General features: G+C 34.5%; 3 protein-coding genes and 1 long non-coding RNA gene across 4 annotated transcripts; 3 read left to right on the forward strand and 1 right to left on the reverse strand.

The window, feature by feature from the left end:
• The first annotated feature begins 806 nt into the window (after nt 1-806).
• Nucleotides 807-1,259, forward strand: LOC125583795. Its single transcript, XM_048751302.1, has one exon. It carries the CDS (start codon nt 838-840, stop codon nt 1,024-1,026), a length of 189 nt encoding a protein of 62 aa, XP_048607259.1. The 5' UTR covers nt 807-837; the 3' UTR covers nt 1,027-1,259.
• Nucleotides 1,260-19,525: 18,266 nt separating this feature from the next.
• Nucleotides 19,526-20,269, forward strand: LOC125583796. Its single transcript, XM_048751303.1, has one exon. The coding sequence runs from the start codon at nt 19,939-19,941 to the stop codon at nt 20,119-20,121; it is 183 nt and encodes a 60-aa protein (XP_048607260.1). The 5' UTR covers nt 19,526-19,938; the 3' UTR covers nt 20,122-20,269.
• A 3,255-nt stretch (nt 20,270-23,524) lies between these two features.
• LOC125583797 lies at nt 23,525-25,560 on the reverse strand. Its single transcript, XR_007320853.1, has 3 exons — nt 24,252-25,560; nt 24,022-24,128; nt 23,525-23,926 (listed from the first exon to the last, which is right to left on the reverse strand). It is a non-coding gene; the product is annotated as an uncharacterized LOC125583797 (long non-coding RNA).
• A 61-nt stretch (nt 25,561-25,621) lies between these two features.
• On the forward strand, nt 25,622-26,465 carry LOC125583798. The gene has a single exon (XM_048751304.1). The coding sequence runs from the start codon at nt 26,019-26,021 to the stop codon at nt 26,205-26,207; it is 189 nt and encodes a 62-aa protein (XP_048607261.1). The 5' UTR covers nt 25,622-26,018; the 3' UTR covers nt 26,208-26,465.
• The last annotated feature ends 767 nt before the right edge of the window (nt 26,466-27,232 follow it).

Here is a 27,232-nt window from a genome sequence, read left to right on the forward strand (position 1 = left end):
ACAGACAAACTATGTTTTCACACATGGTGGAACAGCCATATCATGGCGTTCCATGAAGCAGACGATCGCGGCCACATCTTCAAACCATTCGGAGATCTTGGCTGTTTATGAGGCTAGCCGCGAGTTGTTCAGAACATGGGAGTAATACGTGTTGTACTCTTTTTCTTTCACCATGGTTTTGTCCCACTAGGTTTTCCTGGTAAGGTTTTAATGAGGCAACATCTAAAGCGTATTACAATCCTTGTATGGTTATGGCATCCAAAGGGAGTATTATAAATCATATTGTGGATGTCCATAACCGGTCCGGTTCATAACCGGCCCAATGCTAGAGAGAGAGAGAGAATCAGCATCTTGCAATTCCCTTATTACATTATAATTTGTACTCTTTCCATATTTGTATTTCTTTTCTTTAGTGTTTTCATTATTCTATGACAGTGTGATTTCCTATATATAAAAGGTTCCTTATGTTTATGAATAATACAGAAACATAAATTTTATTCTCTAGTTTCACAACAATATCCTTTTTATTAACAAAAAAAAATACATATCCTTCACAGAGTAATACATGAAACTAAACGTATAAACATCATCCATCGTGTTATACCTTTTTAGATAGGAAAAAGGCTTCATCCCACAATAAAATACGTATCAAGGTAAAGAAAAGTAAAAGTATTTTTAATAGGATAGGGAGTTGTTTTACTGAAAGGAAAAGGAAATCGTGTTTTGAAACTATTATAAATATAGGTCTAAGAAATTTAAAAATTATTCATTCATATAATTATTATACAAATACTAATTCTCAACGATTCCACATACGTTTCGCTTTAAACTCCAATCATGTCTCTCTTCACGTCTTTCTTAAGTTGCTTTGTTCCAAAATCCAGCTCAAGGATTAGTTCAATCGATGGTAGTATCCCGAAAGGCTTGTCGTTGGAGAAGCCAAAAAGCAAATCTGAATCTCTTAGAGCTCCAATCATTGTATCTTATTTCCCCGTGCCCGTGGCTTCAAGGCTTTCGCGTTTGTAAGAACTAAGAAGTGTGGGAAGGTCATTGGCATATTTGTTGTCATGTGAGACTTTTTGTTTTGTTCCTTTTGTTCGGTTATTTGCAAATTGTAATGGACCACCTACCTAGGTTTGATAACATCATATTTAGGTCTGGCAACAAAATTATATGCTTTGTATTCAATCCAAATAAAAATTAATAACGTTTACATATTTTGTATAATTTAATCAATCTTAGGAGGATCAAGAGTGTGAATCCAGAGATATGTTTTCTAGAGGGGACTTTTAGAATGGTCCTGGGCACGAATAGTGCTTATACAGCAGTATTATGTTGTAGGATAAGAATTGCGCGTTGCTCATAATAAATTTATATAAAAATTATTTAAAAAATATTATACGGAAAAATAAATTTATATTCTTGATTGAATTAATATTTTGGTCTTTAAACAATTTTTTTAAACTTTTTGTTAATTACATAATTTGTTTACTGATGGCCTGATCCTATTTAAAAAAAAAATTAGGTCAAAAAACCACTTACCGCATAAGAACCTAACGTTTAGGTCGAAAAATCTCGGGTCTATTTGATTACAATGAAACTATGTCAACTCAGTATTATATCATGATTTAGCAATTTAAAAATTAATTATGGTTATAAGAAGTTTACCTTCACATTGTCAATCCTATCTATCTTCAATATTTTTCTCTTTTTCATTTTGGTTATTGTTCGATATAAATATTGATTTTGAAGTTTATTCTCATTTCGTTTGTTTGTTTTTACCTGAGATTTAGAAAATGCCTATGATCTAAAATAATTAAAGTGATACATACTTAGGTTAAGATCTGCACTTTTTGCAGAATAAATATTTTATATTTATTTTATGTTTTTCTGCATATTAATAAGTATATATATTAAATAACTAAGAAATCAGTTACTATTATGTAATAAATTGGCGTGTGCATTTAAATCAAATTATCACTCTTGTTTATTCGCAATCATTTTAGGGTAAATAAATCAAAACAATCAATTTTATCTATTGTATATGATATATAATTTAATTTAAATGATATTAACATATATATATAGTACACTTTTAATATGAATATTTATTAAATGAATTTTCTATTCATATGATTTTATGATTATTTTCATATTTGTGTAACAAAAGTTTACACCAGCGAATTTGTTTTTAATGTGGGATAATTTAAATAATTTATAATCATTTAAAAATTTCAAAATTAAAATATTAACTTTTCAACATATGTTCAATGCAAATATCAAAATATAAGTATACATTTTCATACGATATATTGTTTAATTTAAACGATATGATATATATATATATATATCATATATATATATATATATATGTGTGTATATATATATTAACATAAAAACCTATTAAAATAAAATTATTTCTTCATATGGTCTTATAATCATTGTATCTTAATATAGAAAAAAAATTTAAACCTTGATAATAAAAGTTTATGTGAGACTTTTAACAGTTTTAGTAATTTATACTCGTTTTGAAAAATTTAAAATACAACATATACAAAAAAAATCTAGATTTTTATCATATGATTAATGTAATTATTTTAATACTAAAGTAATAAAGAAAAATGATAAAAAGTATACAAATTGTTATCAAATCTTTATTGTTTAAAATCATTAATTTTTATATATATATTTTAATCACATTAGGTAATTTCATAGGTTTTATTTAAGAAAAGCCTGCGAAACAATAAAGATTTGATATACGCGACCAACTATAGCATACGAAATATTATTTTGCTAATGATTATAATTTTAGACTATAGTTTATATAAAGTGCCCTAAAATTCTTTAAAATATGATTTTAAAGACATAGACAAGTGCCACATAGGATTGAATCTTTTTAACTTTTACAAAATTCAGGTTATAACTGTTAAAAGATACTCAATTAATATATAGGACATTAGGAATGAGTTCACCAGAAACCAATTATTTATACGTTAATGCTAATGGGTGAACCCGTAATATTATTAATTCCACAAAAAGTAATATTAATTGTTCTGTGTGGAATCATGTATGCTGGGCAATTACTTAGTTTTTACTTTTTATACGATTTAATGTAAACATATTCTTCTATAAAATATAAGAATAGAAAATTAGAAAAAAAATGTAAATATTTATAGATGGGCGGTGATTTTTTCCCAAAAGAACATCTGATTCAAAAACAACAAGATAACTTTGAATTTACGAGATAAACAAAAAATATTATTTTAATCCTGAAAAAATAATAAAAAGATTGCAGTCTTCGTCATTTTCGCCATCAAAAATCAAATAATCACCATAAGTTGAGAAAAAATGTGTAAGGAGTTACCTCTTGTAACATACACCTACAATGAAACATAAAAGAAAAACAAATCATTTTGACACAGACGATCAAGTTGGAAACTAAAACGATGACAAATACAAAGCCATACAACAGCCGAGACCAAAGACCCAACGACAACCAAGACAACAATATCTTACTATGACACTTTATCAAAAGATTTTTACAGTTTTAAAATACTCTTATCCATGCTATAAAGCTCGTTTAGATATCAATCAATACTATTACGAGAAAAAAATTCTAAAAAATCTACCTATGAAAATTGTTTAGAATTTTTCATTTTTTAGTTCAACATATAATATAAAATTAAATATCATACCATGCATTTATTATAGCAACAACTTAAAACTTATTACATTTTAATAAATAACCAACGATTTTCAACAATTATTATAACTACAATTCCTATCCTTTTACATTTTAGCAGCCCACATTATTTCAATCACACGAGTGTACAAGATATCTTGACTTTTAAAACATTTAATTTAAACTCTTGACTTTTGAAAATTTGATTTAAAATATATCAGATGTTTCATATATTAGTTTAGTTATAACAACATCCTTTAATATTTCTACATTATATCAAAGGAGATAAAATGTTTCGAAACATAGAGTTCATGTTTGGATCTGCGGGTCTGGGTTCTTCGATCCTAAACGTTTGACATAACTAAATATTTTAAAATCTATAGTTTAAGTGAGGGTCGGTTCTTTTTTGTTCCAGATTGGTCCGGACTCATAATTCAAATATCTGTAAAACAAATTTAATTTTTGAATACATAGCAGGTTCGGATTGGTTTGGGTATTAGAAACCAAAAAACATGAAGTACCCAAAACACAAAAAAAGACTTGAAACACAAAAATACCTGAAATCTAAACAAATACCTTAAAATATTCATATACTCAAAAGATCCAAAATTTTACTCATAAACCTAATCCGGAGAACCGAAACACCCAATATTTTACCAACCCAAAATATATTTTTTTAAAATTGAAATTTTACCCATAACCCCAAACTATAACCGAAAACCAAAACCAGAAACTTAAAAATATCTGTAATGCCGAAAACATATATGAAATACCCAAACATACCTATTATACACAAATCATTCCGGGCACTTTGGGTACCCGATCGAGTCTCGGATAGGACCCAAACTGGAATAGAGATTCGCGGTCCAAAAAGATATTGAATATGTACTTTGTCCATGACTCAGACCCGAACTGCACCTGTATTTTCGGGTTGGTTTCAGATTTATTTTTTCAGATCCGACAAATTGTCGAATCGTATGAAAAAGTTATATAAAAATATACAGATAAAATCTGAAATAATAATGTATAACAATCTCAAAAACATTAATTCATATAAAACATTTTTATAATCTAAAAAACTGCCCTTTTAAACGCGGGACAAAATCTAATTTCACTACAAGAAAACGTGCCCGTAACAACGAACATTTACGACGAAAATATTTCATCGTAAATTTACATGGTCTTTACAACGAAATTACGAGGAATATAACTTTCGTCGTAAACGCCATGTAAATTTATGACGAACTGATGTCGTCGTAAACTCCATGTAAGTTTACGACGAATGTACGTGGAATGAGAAATACGTCGTAATCATTACATCGACATTACAACGAAGCATGTTACCGTTATATTTAGGTGAAAACGTGTATTCAATGTGCTTTAACTTACCTAATTTCGTCGTAAAGTCGTTGTAAATAATATGTTAAAACCATGTAAAATCCATGTAAAATATTCCTTGTAAAATCGTTGTTATATTTCAACTACCCAACTCGAAAATTTCTCTATATATATGTCATTTCCCACAACTCTCTTCCTCACAACACACAAACGGGAGAAAAAAAAATCAGAAAAAAAAGATTTCAAAAAAAAATCTAAGAAAAAAATGGCCGGTGGCGGTAGTATTTACGAGTTACGGAGTTGGATGTATTTGCACAAAGATTCCGACGGGAGGGTGACGAACGCATTTCTGAGCGGGCTAGAGACATTCATGCACCAGGCGGGCTGTACACCGATCACACAGGAAAGCGGTAAGATGTTCTGCCCCTGTCGGAAATGCAAGAATTCAAAATTTGCACGTAGTGAAACTGTATGGAAGCATTTAGTAAACAGAGGATTTACACCACAGTACTACATTTGGTATCAACATGGAGAGGGTTATGGGGGAAATGAAGCTAGTAGTAGTAATAATAATTTTGAGGATGGTCATCATAGTGAAGAACCGAATCATTTGCATAATGAATATAATTATCATCAAGATCATGAGCAGATGGTAGATCATGATAGGGTTCAAGATATGATTAGTGATGCATTTTTTAGAAACAACTACAACAATAGCTGATGGAACTGGAAATGTAGAAGAACCTAATTTGGATGCAAAAAGGTTTTATGAAATGCTAGATGCTGCAAATCAACCAATCTACACTGGTTGTAGAGAAGGTCTCTCTAAATTGTCTCTAGCAGCTAGGATGATGAATATTAAAACGGATCATAATTTACCTGAGAATTGCATGGATGCATGGGCGGAGTTGTTTAAAGAGTATTTGCCAGAAGACAACGTGTCTGCTGAATCTTATTATGAGATTCAGAAATTGGTTTATAGTCTTGGGTTGCCTTCGGAGATGATTGATGTTTGCATCGACAACTGCATGATCTACTGGAAAGAAGATGACAAGTTAGAAGAGTGTCGATTCTGCAAAAAACCACGATTCAAACCGCAAGGCCGTGGGAGGAATAGGGTACCGTACCAAAGGATGTGGTACCTACCAATTACAGACAGATTGAAAAGATTATATCAATCTGAGAGGACTGCTGCGTCGATGAGGTGGCATGCGGAACATGTCCAGAGAGATGGTGAGGTTGCACATCCATCAGACGCAAGAGCGTGGAAACATTTCAACAAGGTACACGCAGATTTTGCTACAAATATTCGGAATGTCTATCTTGGGTTATGCACCGATGGATTTAGTCCATTTGGAATGTCTGGTAGACAATATTCTTTGTGGCCAGTCATTCTTACGCCGTACAATTTACCGCCGGATATGTGCATGGAACAAGAATTTCTATTTTTGACCATATTAATCCCTGGGCCGAAGCATCCAAAACGGTCTCTTGATGTTTTTCTTCAACCGTTGATAGAAGAGCTAAAGCAATTGTGGTCAGAAGGGGTGAGGACGTACGATTGTTCCTTGAAAAACAATTTTACGATGCGAGCAGTTCTGCTGTGGACGATAAGTGATTTCCCTGCTTATGGGATGTTGTCTGGCTGGACAACACATGGAAGATTATCTTGTCCATATTGTCTTGGATCGACGGATGCTTTTCAACTGAAGAATGGTAGGAAGAGTTGTTGGTTTGACTGTCATCGTCGCTTTCTTCCACTTGCCCATCCGTACAGAAGAAATAAGACATTGTTTCGGCACAAAAAAATTGTCAGAGACGGTCCTCCTCCATATCTCACCGGCCAGCAGATCGAAGCAGACATTGATTATTACGGAGCTCAGGAAACAGTTAAAGTTGGAGGAAATTGGCATGTTCCTGGAAATATGCCTGATGGATATGGTGTGTCTCACAATTGGCATAAGAAGAGTATATTTTGGGAGCTACCCTATTGGAAGGATCTTCTCTTACGCCACAATCTGGATGTCATGCATATTGAGAAGAACTTTTTTGAGAACATCATGAATACATTACTTAACGTCCCTGGGAAGACAAAAGATAACAAAAAGTCAAGGATGGACTTACCTGATATTTGCTCAAGAAGTGAGTTACATATCAAGAGCAATGGAAACGTTCCTGTTCCCATCTTCCGGTTGTCATCAGAAGCCAAAACAACCTTGTTTGACTGGGTTGCATCAGAAGTTAAGTTTCCTGATGGTTATGTTTCAAATCTGTCAAGATGTGTTGAACGAGGTCAAAAGTTCTCCGGAATGAAGAGTCATGATTGTCATGTGTTTATGCAACGACTACTTCCATTTGCTTTTGCCGAGCTCCTTCCAGCAAATGTCCATGAAGCACTTGCAGGTAATTATAAAACGTTAATATATATACATATGTTATGAAATGTTATTAATTTGATTACTTTTGCAATATACAGCCATCGGCGCTTTTTTCAGAGATCTCAGCACACGTACGTTCAAGGAAGAAGTCATCGAACAACTTCATCATAACATTCCGATCATATTGTGCAACCTGGAGAAGATATTTCCTCCTTCATTTTTTGACGTCATGGAGCATCTAGTTGTCCACCTACCGTATGAAGCATTGCTTCGTGGACCTGTTCACAACGGATGGATGTATCCGTATGAGCGACAGATGAAACATTTGAAGGGGAAAGCAAGAAATCTTGCAAAGGTGGAAGGTTCAATAGTTGCGGGAAGTTTGACAGCCGAAACATCTAACTTCACATCATACTACTTTGCTCCAACTGTTCGTACGAGGAAAAGAGTTCCTAGAAGATATGATGATGGTGGAGTACCGACATCATATCCAATTGATGGTGTTCCTGACATTTTCTGCGAAATTGCACGGTTTGGTGGTAAAACGAAAGAAGTATGGTGGTCATGTGAAGAGGATAAACATAGTGCCCACACTTATATTCTGCTCAACTGCGAGGATGCAGTGACCCGTTACTTTGAAAGGTAAATATTTTTGTGAATGTTAATTATATGAATTGCAGTTAATTATGTATGACTTGATTATTTGTTTAATTTGCAGCATGTTTGTATCTCAAGTTGAAGAAGCAATACCAGGAATATCTGCAACTGATGTGGACACACGTAAAGATAAGCACTTTGTCAAGTGGTTAAAATCACAGGTACGTAATATATCTCATACATTGATTAATTAAGTAAGTGTTTTGATACTTCAATATTAATTAAGAATAACTGCTTTTGCAGGTTGATTATGACGATCCTTATTATCCCGTATGGTTTCACGAATTGGTTCAAGGTCCAGTTGCAAAGGTCACCACATCACCTATGTATTTCACACGAGGATTTACCTTTCACACATACGAGTATGGGAGACATCGGGCAACGAGTAACTACGGAATATGTGTGAAAGGTGAAACGGACTTTTACGGGATCTTGCAGGAGATTATTGAAGTGGAATTTCCGGGGTTATTGAAGCTAAAATGCGTCCTCTTCAAATGTGAATGGTTCGATCCTGTTGTGAACCGAGGGATTCGGTATAACAAATTTGGTGTTGTGGATGTCAATTTTGGGAGAAGATACAACAAATTTGAGCCTTTCATTTTAGCTTCACAAGCCGAGCAAGTAAGCTTCCTTCCTTATCCTCGGCTTCGAACTTCCGGGATAAACTGGTTAGCTGCTATCAAAATTACACCTCGTGGACGCATTGTCGCTGGAGAAGAACCGCCCTTGCAAGAAGAAGACGCTATCAATGAAGTTGAGGTACCAGAACAACCAACTGATGAAATCCTTTTGATCGACCCGCAAAACTTTCAATATGAAGATATTCCCGAAGATGCGACAGATGAAGCACGTGAAGACGAGTTCGAGAGAAGCGACGATGATGATTGTAATGATAGTGATGAGAACGAAAACGATTTAGAGTGATGTAATATTGATGAGAACGAAAACGATTTAGAGTGATGTAATATATGTCTCTGATGTTGTATTTCTCTATTGTAACGTATGTTTAAAGAAATATTGTTTTTTACCATCCTAATGTATGTGTAACAAATGTTGTTTTATATAATATGTATTTGTGTTAATTTTAAAAAAATTATTTGGAGTTTTAGGGTTTTAGAGTTTAAGTTGGAGAAAGAGCACAAAGTAGTAGAGAAGAAGAGATATGATGTTAGATGATATGTGACTTTGGGGTTTAGGGATTTCATTCTCGGTGTTTAGGGTTAAGCGTTGTAAAATCGTCGTAAACCGATGTTTCCACGTAATTTCGTCGTAAATGGAAAAACGCGGGCCTGGTAACTTCGTCGTAAACGTGGGCCTTGTAAATTCGTCGTAAACCGATGTTTCGACGTAATTTCGTCGTAAATCGAAAAACGCGGGCCTGGTAACTTCGTCGTAAATGAAAAAACGCGGGCCTGGTAACTTCGTCGTAATGTTACGTCGCGTTTACGACGAAACATTTTTATATATTGGGACGCCGAGACGAGGCTGCCTCGTCCATTCCTCCTAAACTCCTCTCCTCTCCCTAAGGTACATTCTCTTCCCTCCTTTTTTTTTTTTAAAGTTAGTTTAGGTTATTAATTAGTTAGGTAATTAGTTTAGGTGATTATTTAGATAATTAGTTTAGGTGATTAGTTAGATGACGGAATCCTATAGTTTAGGTGATTAGTTAGGTAACGGAATAATTTTTTAATTATGTCGTCATAATTGATTAAATTTATTTAAATTTTTTTAGATGGCTCCTAGAAGGAAACCAGCAGCACCTACTTATGCCTAGTTGTTTGGCGATGGTTCCGGTACATCTTCTTCCGGTCCATCGTCTTCCGATGCAGTTCCAGACTCTCAGGCTTCTCAGAGAGTTTTTCGAGTCCTCCTCTTCCACCGCAGATGCCTCCACCTCCTCCTCCAGCGGCTGCACCTGAGCCTGTCCCAGAAGGTGCAGTTCATCCGGATTTGCGTGTGCCTTCATATGCTCCCTTCGCGAGATATACGGTGGAGGATTTGCTTGCCCAGCCTGGACGGGAGGGTTTGGATGTTCTAGACCCCGATAGACCCCGAGGAACTTATTGGTAAGTTATTAATTTTTATTACTTTAAAATTTAATTAATTTTTATTTTGTAACGGTTAAATTGTTTTTTTTCAGGTTTGGGGCTAACAACCGTGTTAGCCGGAGCGTTTCGGCGACGATTAAGGGTTACTACGACGGGGCATACCCGAACTGGAGCAAGACACCAAATCACGTTAAGATCACGTGGTTTAAATGTTTTGCGGTAAGATTTTTAAATTTAATTAAATTTTCACTTTTAAATATATATATATATATATATTTTTTTTTTATATTATTATTAATTGTAATTTTTTCAAAATTTTTATGTTTCAGCAAAAGTGGCATTGGTCTTTGGGAATCACCGAGAGGGTGAAGGCGGAATTCGTTGCAAAGGCAAAGATACGCCTCTGCAACACAGTCTCTGATTGGAAGGACAAGTGGGAGATCTACGGGTATGAGGGAAAGCCCACTGAGCTCACGACGGATGTGTGGGATGGCCTCATCGCCTATTGGGAGCACCCCTCTTCGATCAAAAAGGCCAATTCGTGCTCGGCTTCTCGAAGGACGAAGGATAAAGATGGTCATTTGCCCATGCTTCACAGAACCGGACAAAAACCTCATGCAGGAGTCCGTCTAGAAGCTGTAAGTTTTGTTTTAAATATATATTTTAAAATATTCAATTAATATAATTTATAATATTTAATTTAATTTTTTTTTGTAGTTCGAGAAGACGGGAGTCTTACCTTCTCTGTCTGACCTATTCAAGATGACTCACGCCACATCCGACGGAGTTTTTGTGGATCCTGCATCTGAGAAACTCTTCCAAACAGTGGCTGGTCGGATTGAAGAACGGGAGACGCAACTAACCCAGGAGTCTCCCGATGGATTACCAGTCACATTGTCCACCCAAGAGGTCGACAGAATCTTCGAAGAGGTAACTTAAAATTTTAGTTTACATTATTTTAAATATTTTAACATAATTAACTATATTAATATATGTTTTGATTTTATAGGTGGCTCCTAAAAAGAAGGGACGGATAGTCGGTATAGGCTCTGTTAACGAAGTTGCAAGGGCAACTTCGTCATACACTTCGAGACGGGATGAAGAGACTGCTCAGATGAAGGCTCAAATGGATAGCCAGAAGGCTCAAATGGATAGCCAGCAGGTTCGTTTAGACTCTCTTGAGGATTTGCTAGACGTGATGGCCGTGGGAAACCCGGTTATGCAGAGAATGTTGAGTGAGAGACGAGCCGCTCTTGGAATGCCACCACGAGATCCCCAAGAGTCCGATCCAACCCGTCAACAGCCGAGCAACCCCACCAACTACTTCGACAATATGTAGTTTTTTTTTTCTGTTTGTATTATGAATTTAAATATTATTGTATGACTTTTTAAAAATATGTTTTCCAATTTCATATTTTGTTTTAAAATTTAAATTATTTTAAATTCTGAATATTAAATATAAATTAAAATCTATTATATACTAATTAATAATAATATAATAAGAAACGATGTAAACTCCTCGTAAACATTACATGGAGTTTACATCGAATGTTTACGAGTGATTAACATCGAAATATTTACGAGGATTTTACATCGAAATGTTTACGAGTGATTTACAACGAAAGTATTTACGTGTGCTTTACATCGAAATAATTACGTGGGCTTTACGACGAAGTCTTACGTGGCGTTTACGACGAATCCTTTCCCTGCGCTTTACGAGGAATATATTTCGTCGTAAACGTAACGAGTCGTTTACGACGAAACCTCCGTTACGACGGACGTTTAACAACGAAACGTCTTTCGACGTTAATTCGTCGTAACACCCCGTTTACGACGAATTTACAACGAATACTGCCCTAGTAAAAAATATGTTTTCTTGTAGTGTTTATTAATTATCATAAATTTGAATACAACTCTAGACATAAAAAACATATTTATATGAAAAACCAAATGACCTAACTTATTAAACAAATTTAAGATAATTCCAACTAATTGAAAAAAATACTTAAGCAAATAATAAATTAATAAACATAATATTTGAAATATATCTAAATATATTCTATGCATAACTTAGAGACACGGAGACGCCATTCGCCATACGATCAACCCCGTATGGTTAGTTTATAATCAGTGAAAGAGAGGAATATATTGATCCTCTCCTCTTTTCTTCAGATCAATTCATCGTCATATAGATTTTATCCTTTGGAGCTTGGGTAACAAACATCAAGTTAAGAAATCATTAATCTATGCCTTTTACACATCCGACATGCCAATCTTCCATTGTATTGTCATTACTATCATCAAAGATCACATCATCATTTTATCTGATTTTTTTCAGTTTCTTAAATAGCTTTGCATCACATACACTAATTTGCGTTATTCTTAAGTTCACCCCTAGGATTTCAACCAATAGGATTTCATTATTTCAAATTCGATATCTTTTAAAAAAAATTTAAAAAACAAAATGTTGTCAAGTTATATTATGTTTTTTTTAAAAGTAAAAAAAAATCAGTAGTTACAAAAAAAAAGAATTTTAAAAAATATATTTTTAATGTCGTCAACAAAACACTAAACCCTAAATCCTAAACCCTAAACTTTTGGGTAAACCCTAAACCCTTGGATAAATCCTAAACTCTAAATTAAAAACATTAAACACTATAAGACCCTAAACCCTAAATACTAAACTCTTGAGTGTTTTAGTGTTTAGTGATTTTGTTAGGATTTATCCAAAGATTTAGGGTTTACTCTAGGGTTTAGGATTTAGGGTTTAGGGATTAGGATTTAGAGTTTAGTGTTTTGCTGACGACGTTAAAAATATTTTTTTAATTCTTTTTCTGTAACTATTATTTCTTTTTACTTTTTAAAAAAAAAACATAAAATAAATTGACAATTTTCTTTTTTAAAAAATCAAATTTGAAATAATAAAATCTCATTGGTTGGTAAGATACCGTAAAACTCTGGTTATGGAAGTAGTCGTTTTAACTGTAAATACACATATTACATACGGTCAATTTCATATTGGAAAATAAATAACCATCTGATTCTTATAGTTTCCTTAAGTTTCATGTTTTTTGGTATGATCTTAAGTTTCATGTTACCGTTAAAAATTATATATATATATATTTTATCGTTTTTGTTCTTGGCACTAATATAAATTTCAGATATAAAAATAAATCTTTTTTTCTTGTTCTGCTTTACCTTTCTCTTCCTCTGTTTCCTTACATTCTTGTGAGTTGTGTCTATACAAACAATCAGATAAGTTGCTGTGAATTGTGTGTTGCAGGAGATGAGCATCTTTGTTCATCTCTGTAGCCCGACAGAGTCGCTGTAGATTTTCAAAGCACGAGCTAATTACAAACAGGACCAATCAAGAAGAAGAACGTGTATACAGTTTACACTAATTTCAAGTGAAAATGTCGTCTATATCACCGACTTTTAAATTTAGTTAAAAAATGCATGAACTTTCTAGTAGACAATTCAAAGACTCAACTTATTTTGACAAGCCGTTTTAACTTCAAACATATTTTGACTAAACCATTTTAAGACGCCGTTAAAATGGTTAATAGATTGAGTTAACAGTATTAATCTTTGTCAAATCCTTACGACGTTTTGAAATTAAAAAAAAAATGTTCCTCAAAGGTTTGAACCCATGACCAAAGCCTCAATCGAAGTAAAGCCAAACTACTAGACCAACTACAAGAAAACGTTTCCAACAACGAAGATTTACGACGAAAATATTTCCTCGTAAATTTACATGGTGTTTACAAAGCAGTTACGAGGAGACCAAATTTCGTCGTAAACTCCGTGTAAATTACGAAGAAATATTTTCGTCGTAAAATTCATGTAAGTTTACGACGAAAATACGTGGAATGAGAAATACGTCGTAATCGTTACATCGACATTACAACGAAACATGTTACCGTTATTTTAGGTGAAAACCTGTATTCAATGTGCTTTAACTTACCTGGTTTCGTCGTAAAGTCGTTGTAAATATTATGTTAAAACCATGTAAAATCCATGCAAAACATCCTTGTAAAATCGTTGTTATATTTCAACTACCCAACTCAAAAATTTCTCTATATATATGTCATTTCCCACAACTCTCTTCCTCGCAACACACAAACGGAAAACAAAATCAGAAAAAAAAAAATTCAAAAAAATATCTAAGAAAAAATGGCGGTGCGGTGGTAGTATTACGAGTTACGGAGTTGGATGTATTTGCACAAAGATTCCGACGGGAGGGTGACGAACGCATTTCTGAGCGGGCTAGAGACATTCATGCACCAGGCTGGCTGTACACCGATCACGCAGGAAAGCGGTAAGATGTTCTGCCCCTGTCGGAAATGCAAGAATTCAAAATTTGCACGTAGTGAAACTGTATGGAAGCATTTAGTAAACAAAGGATTTACACCACAGTACTACATTTGGTATCAACATGGAGAGGGTTATGGGGGAAATGAAGCTAGTAGTAGTAATAATAGTTTGAGGATGCTCATCATAGTGAAGAACTGAATCATTTGCATAATGAATATAATTCTCATCAAGATCAGGAGCACATGGTAGATCATGATAGGGTTCAAGATATGATTAGTGATGCATTTTTAGAAACAACTACAACAATAGCTGATGGAACTGGAAATGTAGAAGAACCTAATTTGGATGCAAAAAGGTTTTATGAAATGCTAGATACTGCAAATCAACCAATCTACACTGGTTGTAGAGAAGGTCTCTCTAAATTGTCTCTAGCAGCTAGGATGATGAATATTAAAACGGATCATAATTTACCTGAGAATTGCATGGATGCATGGGCGGAGTTGTTTAAAGAGTATTTGCCAGAAGACAACGTGTCTGCTGAATCTTATTATGAGATTCAGAAATTGGTTCATAATCTTGGGTTGCCTTCGGAGATGATTGATGTTTGCCTCGACAACTGCATGATATACTGGAAAGAAGATGACAAGTTAGAAGAGTGTCGATTCTGCAAAAAAAACACGATTCAAACCGCAAGGCCGTGGGAGGAATAGGGTACCGTACCAAAGGATGTGGTACCTACCAATTACAGACAGATTGAAAAGATTATATCAATCTGAGAGGACTGCTGCGTCGATGAGGTGGCATGCGGAACATGTCCAGAGAGATGGTGAGGTTGCACATCCGTCAGACGCAAGTGCGTGGAAATATTTCAACAATGTACACGCAGATTTTGCTACAAATATTCGGAATGTCTATTGGGTTATGCACCGATGGATTTAGTCCATTTGGAATGCTGGTAGACAATATTCTTTGTGGCCAGTCATTCTTACGCCGTACAATTTACCGCCGGATATGTGCATGTAACAAGAATTTCTATTTTTGACCATATTAATCCTTGGGCCGAAGCATCCAAAACGGTCTCTTGATTTTTTTTCTTCAACCGTTGATAGAAGAGCTAAAGCAATTGTGGTCAGAAGGGGTGAGGACGTATGATTGTTCCTTGAAAAACAATTTTATGATGAGAGCAGTTCTGCTGTGGACGATAAGTGATTTCCCTGCTAATGGGATGTTGTCTAGCAGGACAACACATGGAAGATTATCTTGTCCATATTGTCTTGGATCGACGGATGCTTTTCAACTGAAGAATGGTAGGAAGAGTTGTTGGTTTGATTGTCATCGTCGCTTTCTTCCACTTGCCCATCCGTACAGAGGAAATAAGACATTGTTTCGGCGCAAAAAAAATTGTCAGAGACAGTCCTCCTCCATATCCTCGGCTTCACAAGCCGAGCAAGTTAGCTTCCTTCCTTATCCTCGGCTTCGAACTTCCAAGATAAACTGGTTAGCTGCTATCAAAATTACACCTCGTGGAAGCATTGTCACTGGAGAAGAACCGCCCTTGCAAGAAGAAGACGCTATCAATGAAGTTGAGGTACCAGAACAACCAACTGATGAAATCCTTTTGATCGACCCGCAAAACTTTCAATATGAAGATATTCCCGAAGATGCGATAGATGAAGCACGTGAAGCCGAGTTCGAGAGAAGTGGCGATGATGATTGTAATGATAGTGATGAGAACGAAAACGATTTTAGAGTGATGTAATATTGATGAGAACGAAAACGATTTAGAGTGATGTAATATATGTAACAAATGTTGTATTTCTCTATTATAAATATGTTTAAAGAAATATTGTTTTTTTACCATCTTAATGTATGTGTAACAAATTTTGTCGTATATAATATGTATTTCTTAGTTTTTAAAAATTTATTTGGAGTTTTAGGGTTTTAGAGTTTAAGTGGAGAAAGAGCAAGAAGTAGTAGAGAAGAAGATATGATGTTAGATGATATGTGACTTTGGGGTTAGGGATTTCATTCTCGGTGTTTAGGGTTAAGCGTTGTAAAATCGTTGTAAAAATAACACGGGAATGGTAACTTCGTCGTAAACGGAAAAGCCTGGTAAATCGATTCGACGTAATTTCGTCGTAAATAAAAAAACGCTGGCCTGGTAACTTCGTCGTAAATGGAAAAATGCAGGCCTGTAACTTCGTCGTAAACAGAAAAGCCTGGTAAATCGATTCGACGTAATTTCGTCGTAAACGGAAAAACGCGGGCCTGGTAACTTCGTCGTAAATGGAAAAAGGGGGGCCTGGTAACTTCGTCGTAATATTACGTCGCGTTACGACGAAACGTTTTCTATATATTGAGACGCCGAGAACGAGGCTGCCTCGTTCATTCCTCCCAAACTCCTTTTCTCTCCCTCTAAGGTACACTCCCTTTCTCTTCTATTTTTTTAAAGTTAGTTTAGGGTGATTAAATAGTTAGGTAATTATTTTAGGTGATTAGTTAAGTGACGGAATACTATAGTTTAGGTGATTAGTTAGGTAACGGAATAATTTTTTAATTATGTCGTCGTAATTGATTAAATTTCTTTTATTTTTTTTAGATGGTTCCTAGAAGGAAACCAGCAGCACATACTTATGCCCAGTTGTTTGGCTATGGTTCTGGTACATCTTTTTCCGGTCCATTGTCTTCCGATGCAGTTCCAGACTCTCAGACTTCTCAGAGAGTTTTTTCGAGTCCTCCTCTTCCACCGCAGATGCCTCCACCTCCTCCTCCAGCGGCTGCACCTCAGCCTGTCCCAGAATGTGCAGTTCATCCGGATTTGCGTGTGCCTTCATATGCTCCATTCGCGAGATATACGGTGGAGGATTTGCTTGTCCAGCCTGGACGGGAGGGTTTGGATGTTCTAGACCCCGATAGACCCCGAGGAACTTATTGGTAAGTTATTAATTTTTATTATATTAAAATTTAAATTATTTTATTTTCTAACGGTTAAATTGTTTTTTTTCAGGTTGGGGCTAACAACCGTGTTAGCCGGAGCGTTTCGGCGACGATTAAGGGTTACTACGCCGGGGCATATCCGAACTGGAGCAAGACACCAAATCACGTTAAGATTGCTTGGTTTAAATGTTTTGCGGTAAAATTTTTTAATTTAATTAAATTTTCACTTTTAAATATATATATATATATATATATATATATATATATCTCTTTTTAATATTTATTATTAATTGTAATTTTTTCAAAATTTTTGTGTTTCAGCAAAAGTGGCATTGGTCTTTGGGAATCACCGAGAGGGTGAAGGTGGAATTCGTTGCAAAGGCAAAGATCCGCCTCTGCAACACAGTCTCCGATTGGAACGACAAGTGGGAGATCTACGGGTATGAAGGAAACCCCACTGAGCTCACGAAGGATGTGTGGGATGGCCTCATTGCCTATTGGGAGCACCCCTCTTCGATCAAAAAGACCAATTCGTGCTCGGCTTCTCGAAGGACGAAGGATAAAGATGGTCATTTGCCCATGCTTCACAGAACTGGACAAAAACTTCATGCAGGGATCCGTCTAGAAGCTGTAAGTTTTGTTTTAAATATATATTTTAAAATATTCAATTAATTTAACTTTTAATGTTTAATTTAATTTTTTTTTTGTAGTTCGCGAAGATGAGAGTCTTACCATCTCTGTCTGACCTATTCAAGATGACTCACGCCACATCCGACGGAGTTTTTGTGGATCCTGCATCTGAGAAACTCTTCCAAGCAGTGGCTGCTCGGATTGAAGAACGGGAGACGCAACTAACCCAGGAGTCTCCCGATGGATTACCCGTCACATTGTCCACCGAAGAAGCTGACAGAATCTTCGAAGAGGTACAACTTAAAATTTTTGTTTACATTATTTTTAATATTTTAACATAATTAACTATATTATTATACGTTTTGATTTTATAGGTGGCTCCTAAAAAGAAGGGACAAATAGTAGGTATAGACTTTATTAACGAAGTTGCAAGGGTAACTTCATCATACACTTCGAGACGGGATGAAGAGACTGCTCAGATGAAAGCTCGAATGGATAGCCAGCAGGTTCGTTTAGACTCTCTTGAGGATTTGCTAGACGTGATGGCCGTGAGAAACCCGATTATGCAGAGAATGTTGAGTGAGAGACGAGCCGCTCTTGGGTTGCCAGTACGAGATCCCCAAGAGTCCGATCCAACCCTTCAACAGCCGAGCAACCCCACCGACTACTTCGAGAATATGTAGCTTTTTTTTATATTTCTATTTGTATTATGAATTTAAATATTACTGTATGACTTTTAAATGCTTTTTTTAAATATGTTTTTCATTTTCATATTTCGTTTTAAAATTTAAATTATTTTAAATTCCGAATATTAAATAAATTCAAAATAAATTCAATATATATATTAATAATAAGAATCGATGTAAACTTCACGTAAATGTTTACGAGTGATTAACGTCGAAAGATTTACGAGGGTTTTACATCGAAAAGTTTACGTGTTCTTTACAACGAAATTATTTACGTCTGCTTTACATCGAAACAGTTACGTGGAGTTTACCACGAAAAGTTACGTCTCGTTTACGAAGAAACCTTGCCCTGCGCTTTACGAGGAATTTATTTCGTCGTAAACGTAACAAGTCGTTTACGACGAAATCTCTGTTACGACGAACGTTTTACAACGAAACGTATTTCGAGATTAATTCGTCGTAAAACCCTGTTTACGACGAATTTACAATGAATATTGCTCTCGTAAAAAATATGTTTTCTTGTAGTGGACTACTTATAACTTTATTAACTAGTGTAGCTACTAATAATTATTATTATAAGCTCACCAACATCTGATTCTTCTCCATAAAAAGGAAAAATTGTCATGTCACTTTTGAAGGTATTGAGTCTGGAGACTCTTAACTACAGATTGATTTGAATTATTTAATATTTGGTATAGAAATATGATCTTTGTACAACAAGAAGTCATGATACAAAAAAAAAAAAAATCAAACCAAGTTGGCTTAGGATCTGTTAGACTTGTGAGTCGTGACTAACATTTCTAGATACCAAAACACTTCAGGGAACTCCTAACTTACTAATGTATTCGATGTTCTGTTAAAGGAGACACTTTTTAATTGGACGACGAAAGTGGCAAGAGATTATTGATTCTTCTTGGCTCTGGAAGCTGTCCATTTGAAGTTGTTTTGGCTCGTTTCAATAAAAATGTGACCGAATAGCGATATGAAGAAGATGGCCCCTAATTTTAATCTTAAAATTCTGTAAAATAAGGCTACAAAACATCATGATAATGGTCTGAATAGTTGGTCCATTTTTGCCATATATTTTAACTATTAAGAGTCAAACGTAATGCATGAATTGTCAAAGATATAATAAAAAAAGGGCAAAGCTTGGCGAGAAAGATAAAGAGGTCACTTCCAAGAAACTTGTCCAAGAATATTCAACCCTGATTTTGTCTTATAAATACATATCATGAAACTAAATCTAAACATCATAAAAAACTCTAAACATGTCTCCCTTGGCGTCTTTCTTTGGTTGCTTCGTTCCAAAATCCAGGGCAAAGATTAGCTCAACCAATGATAGTAACTCGAAAGTCTTGTCCTTGGAGAAACCAAAAAGCAAATCAAAATCTCCGAGAGCTCCAGTCATCGTGTCTTATTTTCCCGCAGGTTCGAATCTTTCGCGTTTGTAAGAGAAGATATAAGATCAAGTGTGGGACGGGTGTTGACTTTTTCTTTTGATGTTGACATATGTAAATGTAAAGACTTTATGCGTTTATTTCATTATATGTAAATTGTACTGGACCACCTAGCTTTAAAAAAAATGGCACTTTATGCGTTTATTTCATGATAATAATGAGATCTCGATAAACTATGTCTTGTCTGGGATACAATGGAACAGAAAGAATGTCAACATCGATGATATATTTGCATACAAGGTAGCACTTGAACTTATGGATTTGAATGAGGATCATGAACCAAACCCACGTCTATTTATGAGTGCACTCCACGATCAGATTGGATCAAATGGAAAGAAGCTATAAACGTGGAGTTAAACTCTTTAAAAAAGAGAGATGTCTTTGGACCAATAGTCCGGACACCTTATGATGTTAAACCAGTCGGCCATAAGTGGGTCTTTGTGAGAAAGAGAAACGAACATGGTAATGTCGTTAGATATAAAGCACAGCTTGTTGCACAAAGATTCTCACAAAGACCAGGAATAGATTTTGAGGAGACATACTCCCCTGTAGTGGATGCTACTACTTTTAGATTCCTGATAAGTCTGACTATAAGAGAAAAATTAGACTTGCGGTTAATGGATGTTGTAACTGCATACTTATATGGGCCACTGGATAATGAGATTTATATGAAAGTACCAGAGGGTATAGAGTTGAAAAAAAAATCGAATACTCGAGAACAACACTGTATAAAGTTGAATAAGTCACTTTATGGATTGAAACAATCAGGCCGAATGTGGTACAATAGGTTAAGTGAGTGCCTAGAGAGAGAAGGATACAAGAATGATCCGATCAGGCCTTGTATCTTTATAAAGAAATCCGGCCAGGGCTTTGTGATTATAGCAGTGTATGTTGATGATTTAAATATCCTAGGAACCTCTGGAGAGATTTCCCAAACAGTTGAATATCTTAAGAAAGAATTCAAGATGAAAGATCTAGAAAAAACGAAATTCTGTTTGGGATTACAGCTTGAGTACATAAGAGATGGAATTCCTGTGCATCAAATGGCATATACAGAAAAAAATACTCAAGAGATTTAACATGGCTGAGTCTCACCCCTTATCTAGCCCCATGGTCGTGAGGTCTCTCAGCCTGGACACTGATCCATTTCGTCCTAAGATGGACGATAAAGATGTCCTTGGTCCCGAAGTGCCATATCTAAGTGCTATAGGAGCTTTGATGTATCTGGCTACACACGACCAGATATATGTTTTGCCGTGAATCTATTGTCTAGATTAAGCTCTTGTCCAACCCAAAGGCACTGGAACGGGATTAAACATGTTCTTCGTTACCTGCAAGGAACGAAAGACTTGGGTTTATTTTATACTAACCAAAACAAAGAAGATTTAATTGATTTTGTATGCAGGTTATCTTTCGGATCCACACAATGCTCGATCACAGACATGCGATGTTTTCACACATGGTGGAACGGTCATATCATGGCGTTCCATGAAGCAGACGATTGCGGCCACATCTTCAAACCATTCGGAGATCTTGGCTGTTCATGAGGCCAGCCGCGAGTTGTTCAGAACAGGGGGAGTAATACGTGTTGTACTCTTTTTTCTTCACCATGGTTTTGTCCCACTGGGTTTTCCTGGTAAGGTTTTAATGAGGCAACATCTAAAGCGTATTACAATCCTTGTATGATTATGGCATCCAAAGGGAGTGGTATAAATCATATTGTGGATGTCCATAACCGGCCCGGTTCATAACCGGTCCAATGCTAGAGAGAGAGAGAGAGAATCGGCATATTGTCTTTTCTTATTAGATTATGATTTGTACTCTTTCCATATTTGTTTTTTTTTTAGTGTTTCCATTATTCTATGACGGTGTAATTCCCTATATATAAAAGGCTCCTTATGTTTATGAATAATACACAAACATAAATTATATTCTCTAGTTTCACAACAATATCCTTTTTATTAACAAAAAAAAAAATACATATCCTTCACAGAGTAATACATGAAACTAAACCTATAAACGTCATCCATCGTGTTATACCTTTTTAGATAGGAAAAAGGCTGCATCCCACAATAAAATACGTATCCCTTTTAAGATAAAGAAAAGTAAAAGTATTTTTAATAGGATAGGGAGTTGTTTTACTGAAAGGAAAAGGAAACCGTGTTTTGAAACTATTATAAATACTAGCTCTTTTATCCGCCATACACGCGGATTGTGTATTATTAAGTTTAAGTTTTGATAATTTTGGATCGTGTTAAAATGATAAATAGTTATACATATTATTCAACCAAAATTATAGAATGTGTGACAAAAAATAATACACGGCGAGAGTTTGATGTGTTGTTTTATAAATTCTTGATTCTGTGAACTGCTCTTCAAAGTTAGCTTATGTGTTTAGAATGCATTTCTAAAAGCTGACTACACAATGTTTTTCCTTCTGGATATTCTAATAATAACTTTCATGCATTTTTAGAAGAAAATGACAACGTATCATACTTGATAGTCCAACAGTGTTTTTAACTTTTATATGTTTTTGTGTCAATATTAGTAACCAAATAATTTATTTTTCAAATATTCATTTTTATAAGTGTGTAAAACTAAAATGCATTTCCTAAGTACTATAAAATGTTAGACTTCATCAATTTTCCCTCCATCAAAATTTCCTTATGTTGGCCTTTAAGATAAAATTAGGCTTCGGTTGTTACCCGAACTGAATCTGCCGAATATAATTGAAAATATTGGTTTTAGGTTAGTGCGGTTAGAAGGTTTGGCTAAATTCGGCAACTTAAAAAATGGCTTTCGGTTCAGTTCAGTAATTGGTTAGTTTGTTTTTTAAAGAATTTTTTACCAAACAATAGCAACTTTGATCAAAATTATGAACCAATCTAACCAAAATATGAACTGAAATAACCAAACTAACCGCAAAAATAAAAACTTTGGTAAAAATTTTGTAACCGAACTAATCACAATCCGAAACAAATTTTTTTGTCGATTCACTTCGATAAGATTTTGGTCGACCCGAAATAACCGTATTCCGAACTAACCGACCCGACCAAACCTACATACCTCGATAAAATGGTAGTAACAATTAGTTGCAAGAGTACTAACTAATATTATAACATTTCTGACTAATATTAAAACAACTTGTGAAATAATGTGTTCTTAGAGTATCATTTTCAGTAACTTATGACTCATTAATTTATTCAAATTTAAATTCATTAGATATTTAGCAAGGAAAATACTACTCCTTCTCTATTTTTTAAATGATGTTACTGATTATTTAATTATTTAAAAGATTATTTTTAAATTATAATTAATGTATTTTAATTTTAAATTAAAATATAAGTTAAAATGCAAGAATATGAATGGTAAAAAAAACATAAAACTATAAAATTAGATATTTAAGTTTGTATGTGTAGAATATTTAAAGTATCAATCTCTCAAATACAAAGAGAATATATATATCAACAATACTGAATAACTGCATAACGCTTATATAACTTGGAATACTTTTTTGTCAAGTATAATTTAGAATAATTATCTAAAAATAAAAAAAGTTAACTTATTTTGGTGGATTGTTTGACAGAATATTAATATATTTTTTTTTTGAACATAATATTAAAATGTGTGACATAGCAAATCTTTTTCCCGTTGAACATAACAAATCTTTTTCCCGACTAAGGACACATTGCTTCTCTAAGAGCTTTGCTAATGTTGATGTATTAATCACAGTCGACATTCATTCAGAAGATCAAGACCATTTGATAGAACCCCAGAGAGTCACATCTTCAACTGAATACTGTCCATGAAAAGAATAGAGAAACAATAAGTTTGCGAGAGACCATTATATTTCAGTTTAAATAATACAATCAAAGATTAAGCTTAATCATTTACCAATAAATTTATTTCTTCAACCTTCTTATGATGGTCAGATCTGGGCTCTCTCCTCACGAGAAGATAAACCAGCCTAGGCAGCTCGTAGTTTTCTACATCGTTAAGACCTTTTTTCCAAGGAAGACCGTTTCAAAGGAGCAACATGAAAATATAAACAGATAAGTTTGGGAGTAATGTATTAACACAACACATATAACATAATGAAACAGAAAACGCTCAGAGCATCTCACCTTGATCATTCATGGCAGGATGATCGCACACATTATTAACAGGCCAAGGAGTACCGTAGTGGATATTCTAGACTTCTTCAGGAAATGTTGGTGCAGTCTCAACTAAAACATTGATCTTAACCTTGAATTCTTCATGATCTCTAAGTGTCCAGGAAAAGAAAATGTAATTATGTTCAATAGAGCAGAAACTTAGGTATAAAAGAGCGAGGATTAACAAACCAGGCTCTGCAATCTTAACAAATAAATGAGACAAAGTTAAACTTACTCATGCTGACCACACGTCTGAAGGAATCCTGCACAAGTTATTTCAGCCAAGAACAGCCCCAAATAATTAGATTTTCCATCCTGAAAATTCTAATGAGTAGTTCAGCAGTGCATCTTTAGCCTCAAGGTAGAGATTCATATAAGCAAACTTTTAAAGGAAGAAAGATATAGTTACACTTGATGTACCTCTGGAGCTCGGAAGCCTTTGGTTCCTGATTAGATGGAAGAAGAATTCAGCCTCCTTTGCTTGTCTCCTACACAAACGATTGCTCCGTGAAGTATAGTCCATGATAGATGCGTTGAATCCTCATGTTTCATAGTAATCAATTTGTAGAATGTTACAGCAATCTTTGGAAAGATTAAAAGTTTCTTGTGGAATGGTTATTTGTGTAAATGAGAAGATAGCATGTAAACGTTATCCCTGGCAAGAAAATGGAGACTTCCATTAAAGAAAATACAAACATACAATCGAATTAGGGGAAGTGGGGAGATAGAGCCATTAGATTTCGAACTAAAAAATGAATTAGACCATTTTGAAGATCTGTAGCCCATCAATTATGACCTTGTCTGATCCAAACTTGTAATCTCACCTGATGACGGAAAACAAAACAAAACAAAGCTCAATCAGATTTTGGGAATTCGAAAACGGCCAGATAAAAATGATCTTTCAGGCCTTAACAACATAGTATGACCTCAAATATAGAAGCAGCGTCTCCGGCCGATAAATCTTGTTATTATCAGAGATCTTCACAAGGAATCCCTAAATTTCATCACAACCAAAGGAAAAGATCTAGAAGGCTATGTAATCAGGTTAATAGAGATAAGAGAAGGAAGATACACCATTGAACGCTTACTCCCAACAATCCTTAGGCCTAAAGACTTTTAATGATCCTTCGACGGCGCACCGATAGCTTTTTCCGATATATCCAGAGATGGTTATTGTCGCTGGCGAAGATGTTGATGGTAGAGTAGGACTCGAGTAGAGAATCCACATACAGAGGACTTGGAAGATAAAAGGATCTTCTTCTTCGCCGGTGAGGACGAGATGGATATGAAAGAGAAGAGGCGATCATGGCGTAAGATTTGGAGGAGAGGAGATTGTGATTCCGTAAGGCCTTGAGCCTTTTTATGGCCTATAAGAAAGAAAATCATTTTGTATCGTTACGGTAAATGGAATCGGTATCGTCTTGAGAAGGAATCTGAATGGACTTTTTAGGAAATTTATTGCCGAGAATGATACACACACTCGTGTTGCTTTATTTCAGTGACATAATGAAAAAGAAAGATTTCATTGTGATTAAGCTGAGGTGACATATTTTGTTGTTTTCATTGGCTGATTTTTTCAGCTGACGTGGACACGCTTAGAGGGCTTGATATCCTGTTTTTAATATTGTTAGATAGGTCTAAGAAATTTAAAAATTATTCATTCATATAATTAATATACAAATACTAATTAGTATTTGTCTCAACGATTCCACATACGTTTCTCTTTAAACTCCAATCATGTCTCTCTTCACGTCTTTCTTAAGTTGCTTTGTTCCAAAATCCAGCTCAAGGATTAGTTCAATCGATGGTAGTATCCCGAAAGGCTTGTCGTTGGAGAAGCCAAAAAGCAAATCTGAATCTCTTAGAGCTCCAATCATTGTATCTTATTTCCCCGTGCCCGTGGCTTCAAGGCTTTCGCGTTTGTAAGAAGTGTGGGAAGGTCATTGGCATATTTGTTGTCATGTGAGACTTTTTGTTTTGTTCCTTTTGTTTGGTTATTTGCAAATTGTAATGGACCACCTACCTAGGTTTGATAACATCATATTTAGGTCTGGCAACAAAATTATATGCTTTGTATTCAATCCAAATAAAAATTAATAACGTTTACATATTTTGTATAATTTAATCAATCTTAGGAGGATCAAGAGTGTGAATCCAGAGATATGTTTTCTAGAGGGGACTTTTAGAATGGTCCTGGGCATGAATAGTGCTTAAGATATACAACAGTATTATGTTACTAGGATAAGAATTGCGCCTTGCACATAATAAATTTATATAAAAATTATTTAAAACATATTATACGAAAAAATAAATTTATATTCTTGATAGAATTAATGTTTTGGTCTTTAAACAATTTTTTTAAACTTTTTGTTAATTACTTAATTTGTTTATTGATGAGGTGATCCCATTTAAAAAAAATTAGGTCAAAAAATCACTTACCGCATAAGAACCTAACGTTTAGGTCGAAAAATCTCGGGTCTATTTGATTACAATGAAACTATGTCAGCTCAGTATTATATCATGATTTTATAATTTAAAAATTAATTATGGTTATGAGAAGTTTACGTTCACATTGTCAATCCTATCTATCTTCAATATTTTTCTCCTTTTTATTTTGGTTATTGTTCGATATAAATATTGATTTTGAAGTTTATTCTCATTTCGTTTGTTTGTTTTTACCTGGGATTTAGAAAATGCCTATGATTTAATATAATTAAAGTGATACATACTTAGGTTAAAATCTGCAATTTTTGCAGAATAAATATTTTATATTTATTATTTATTTTATGCTTTTCTGCATATTAATAAGTATATATATTAAATAACTAAGAAATCAGTTACTATTATGTATTAAATTGGCGTGTGCATATAAATCAAACCATCACTCTTGTTTATTCGCAATCATATTAGGGTAAATAAATTAAAACAATCAATCTTATCTATTATATATG

This window comes from Brassica napus, chromosome C3 (genome assembly GCF_020379485.1).
Source record: "Brassica napus cultivar Da-Ae chromosome C3, Da-Ae, whole genome shotgun sequence".
In the NCBI taxonomy this organism is placed as follows: domain Eukaryota; kingdom Viridiplantae; phylum Streptophyta; class Magnoliopsida; order Brassicales; family Brassicaceae; genus Brassica; species Brassica napus.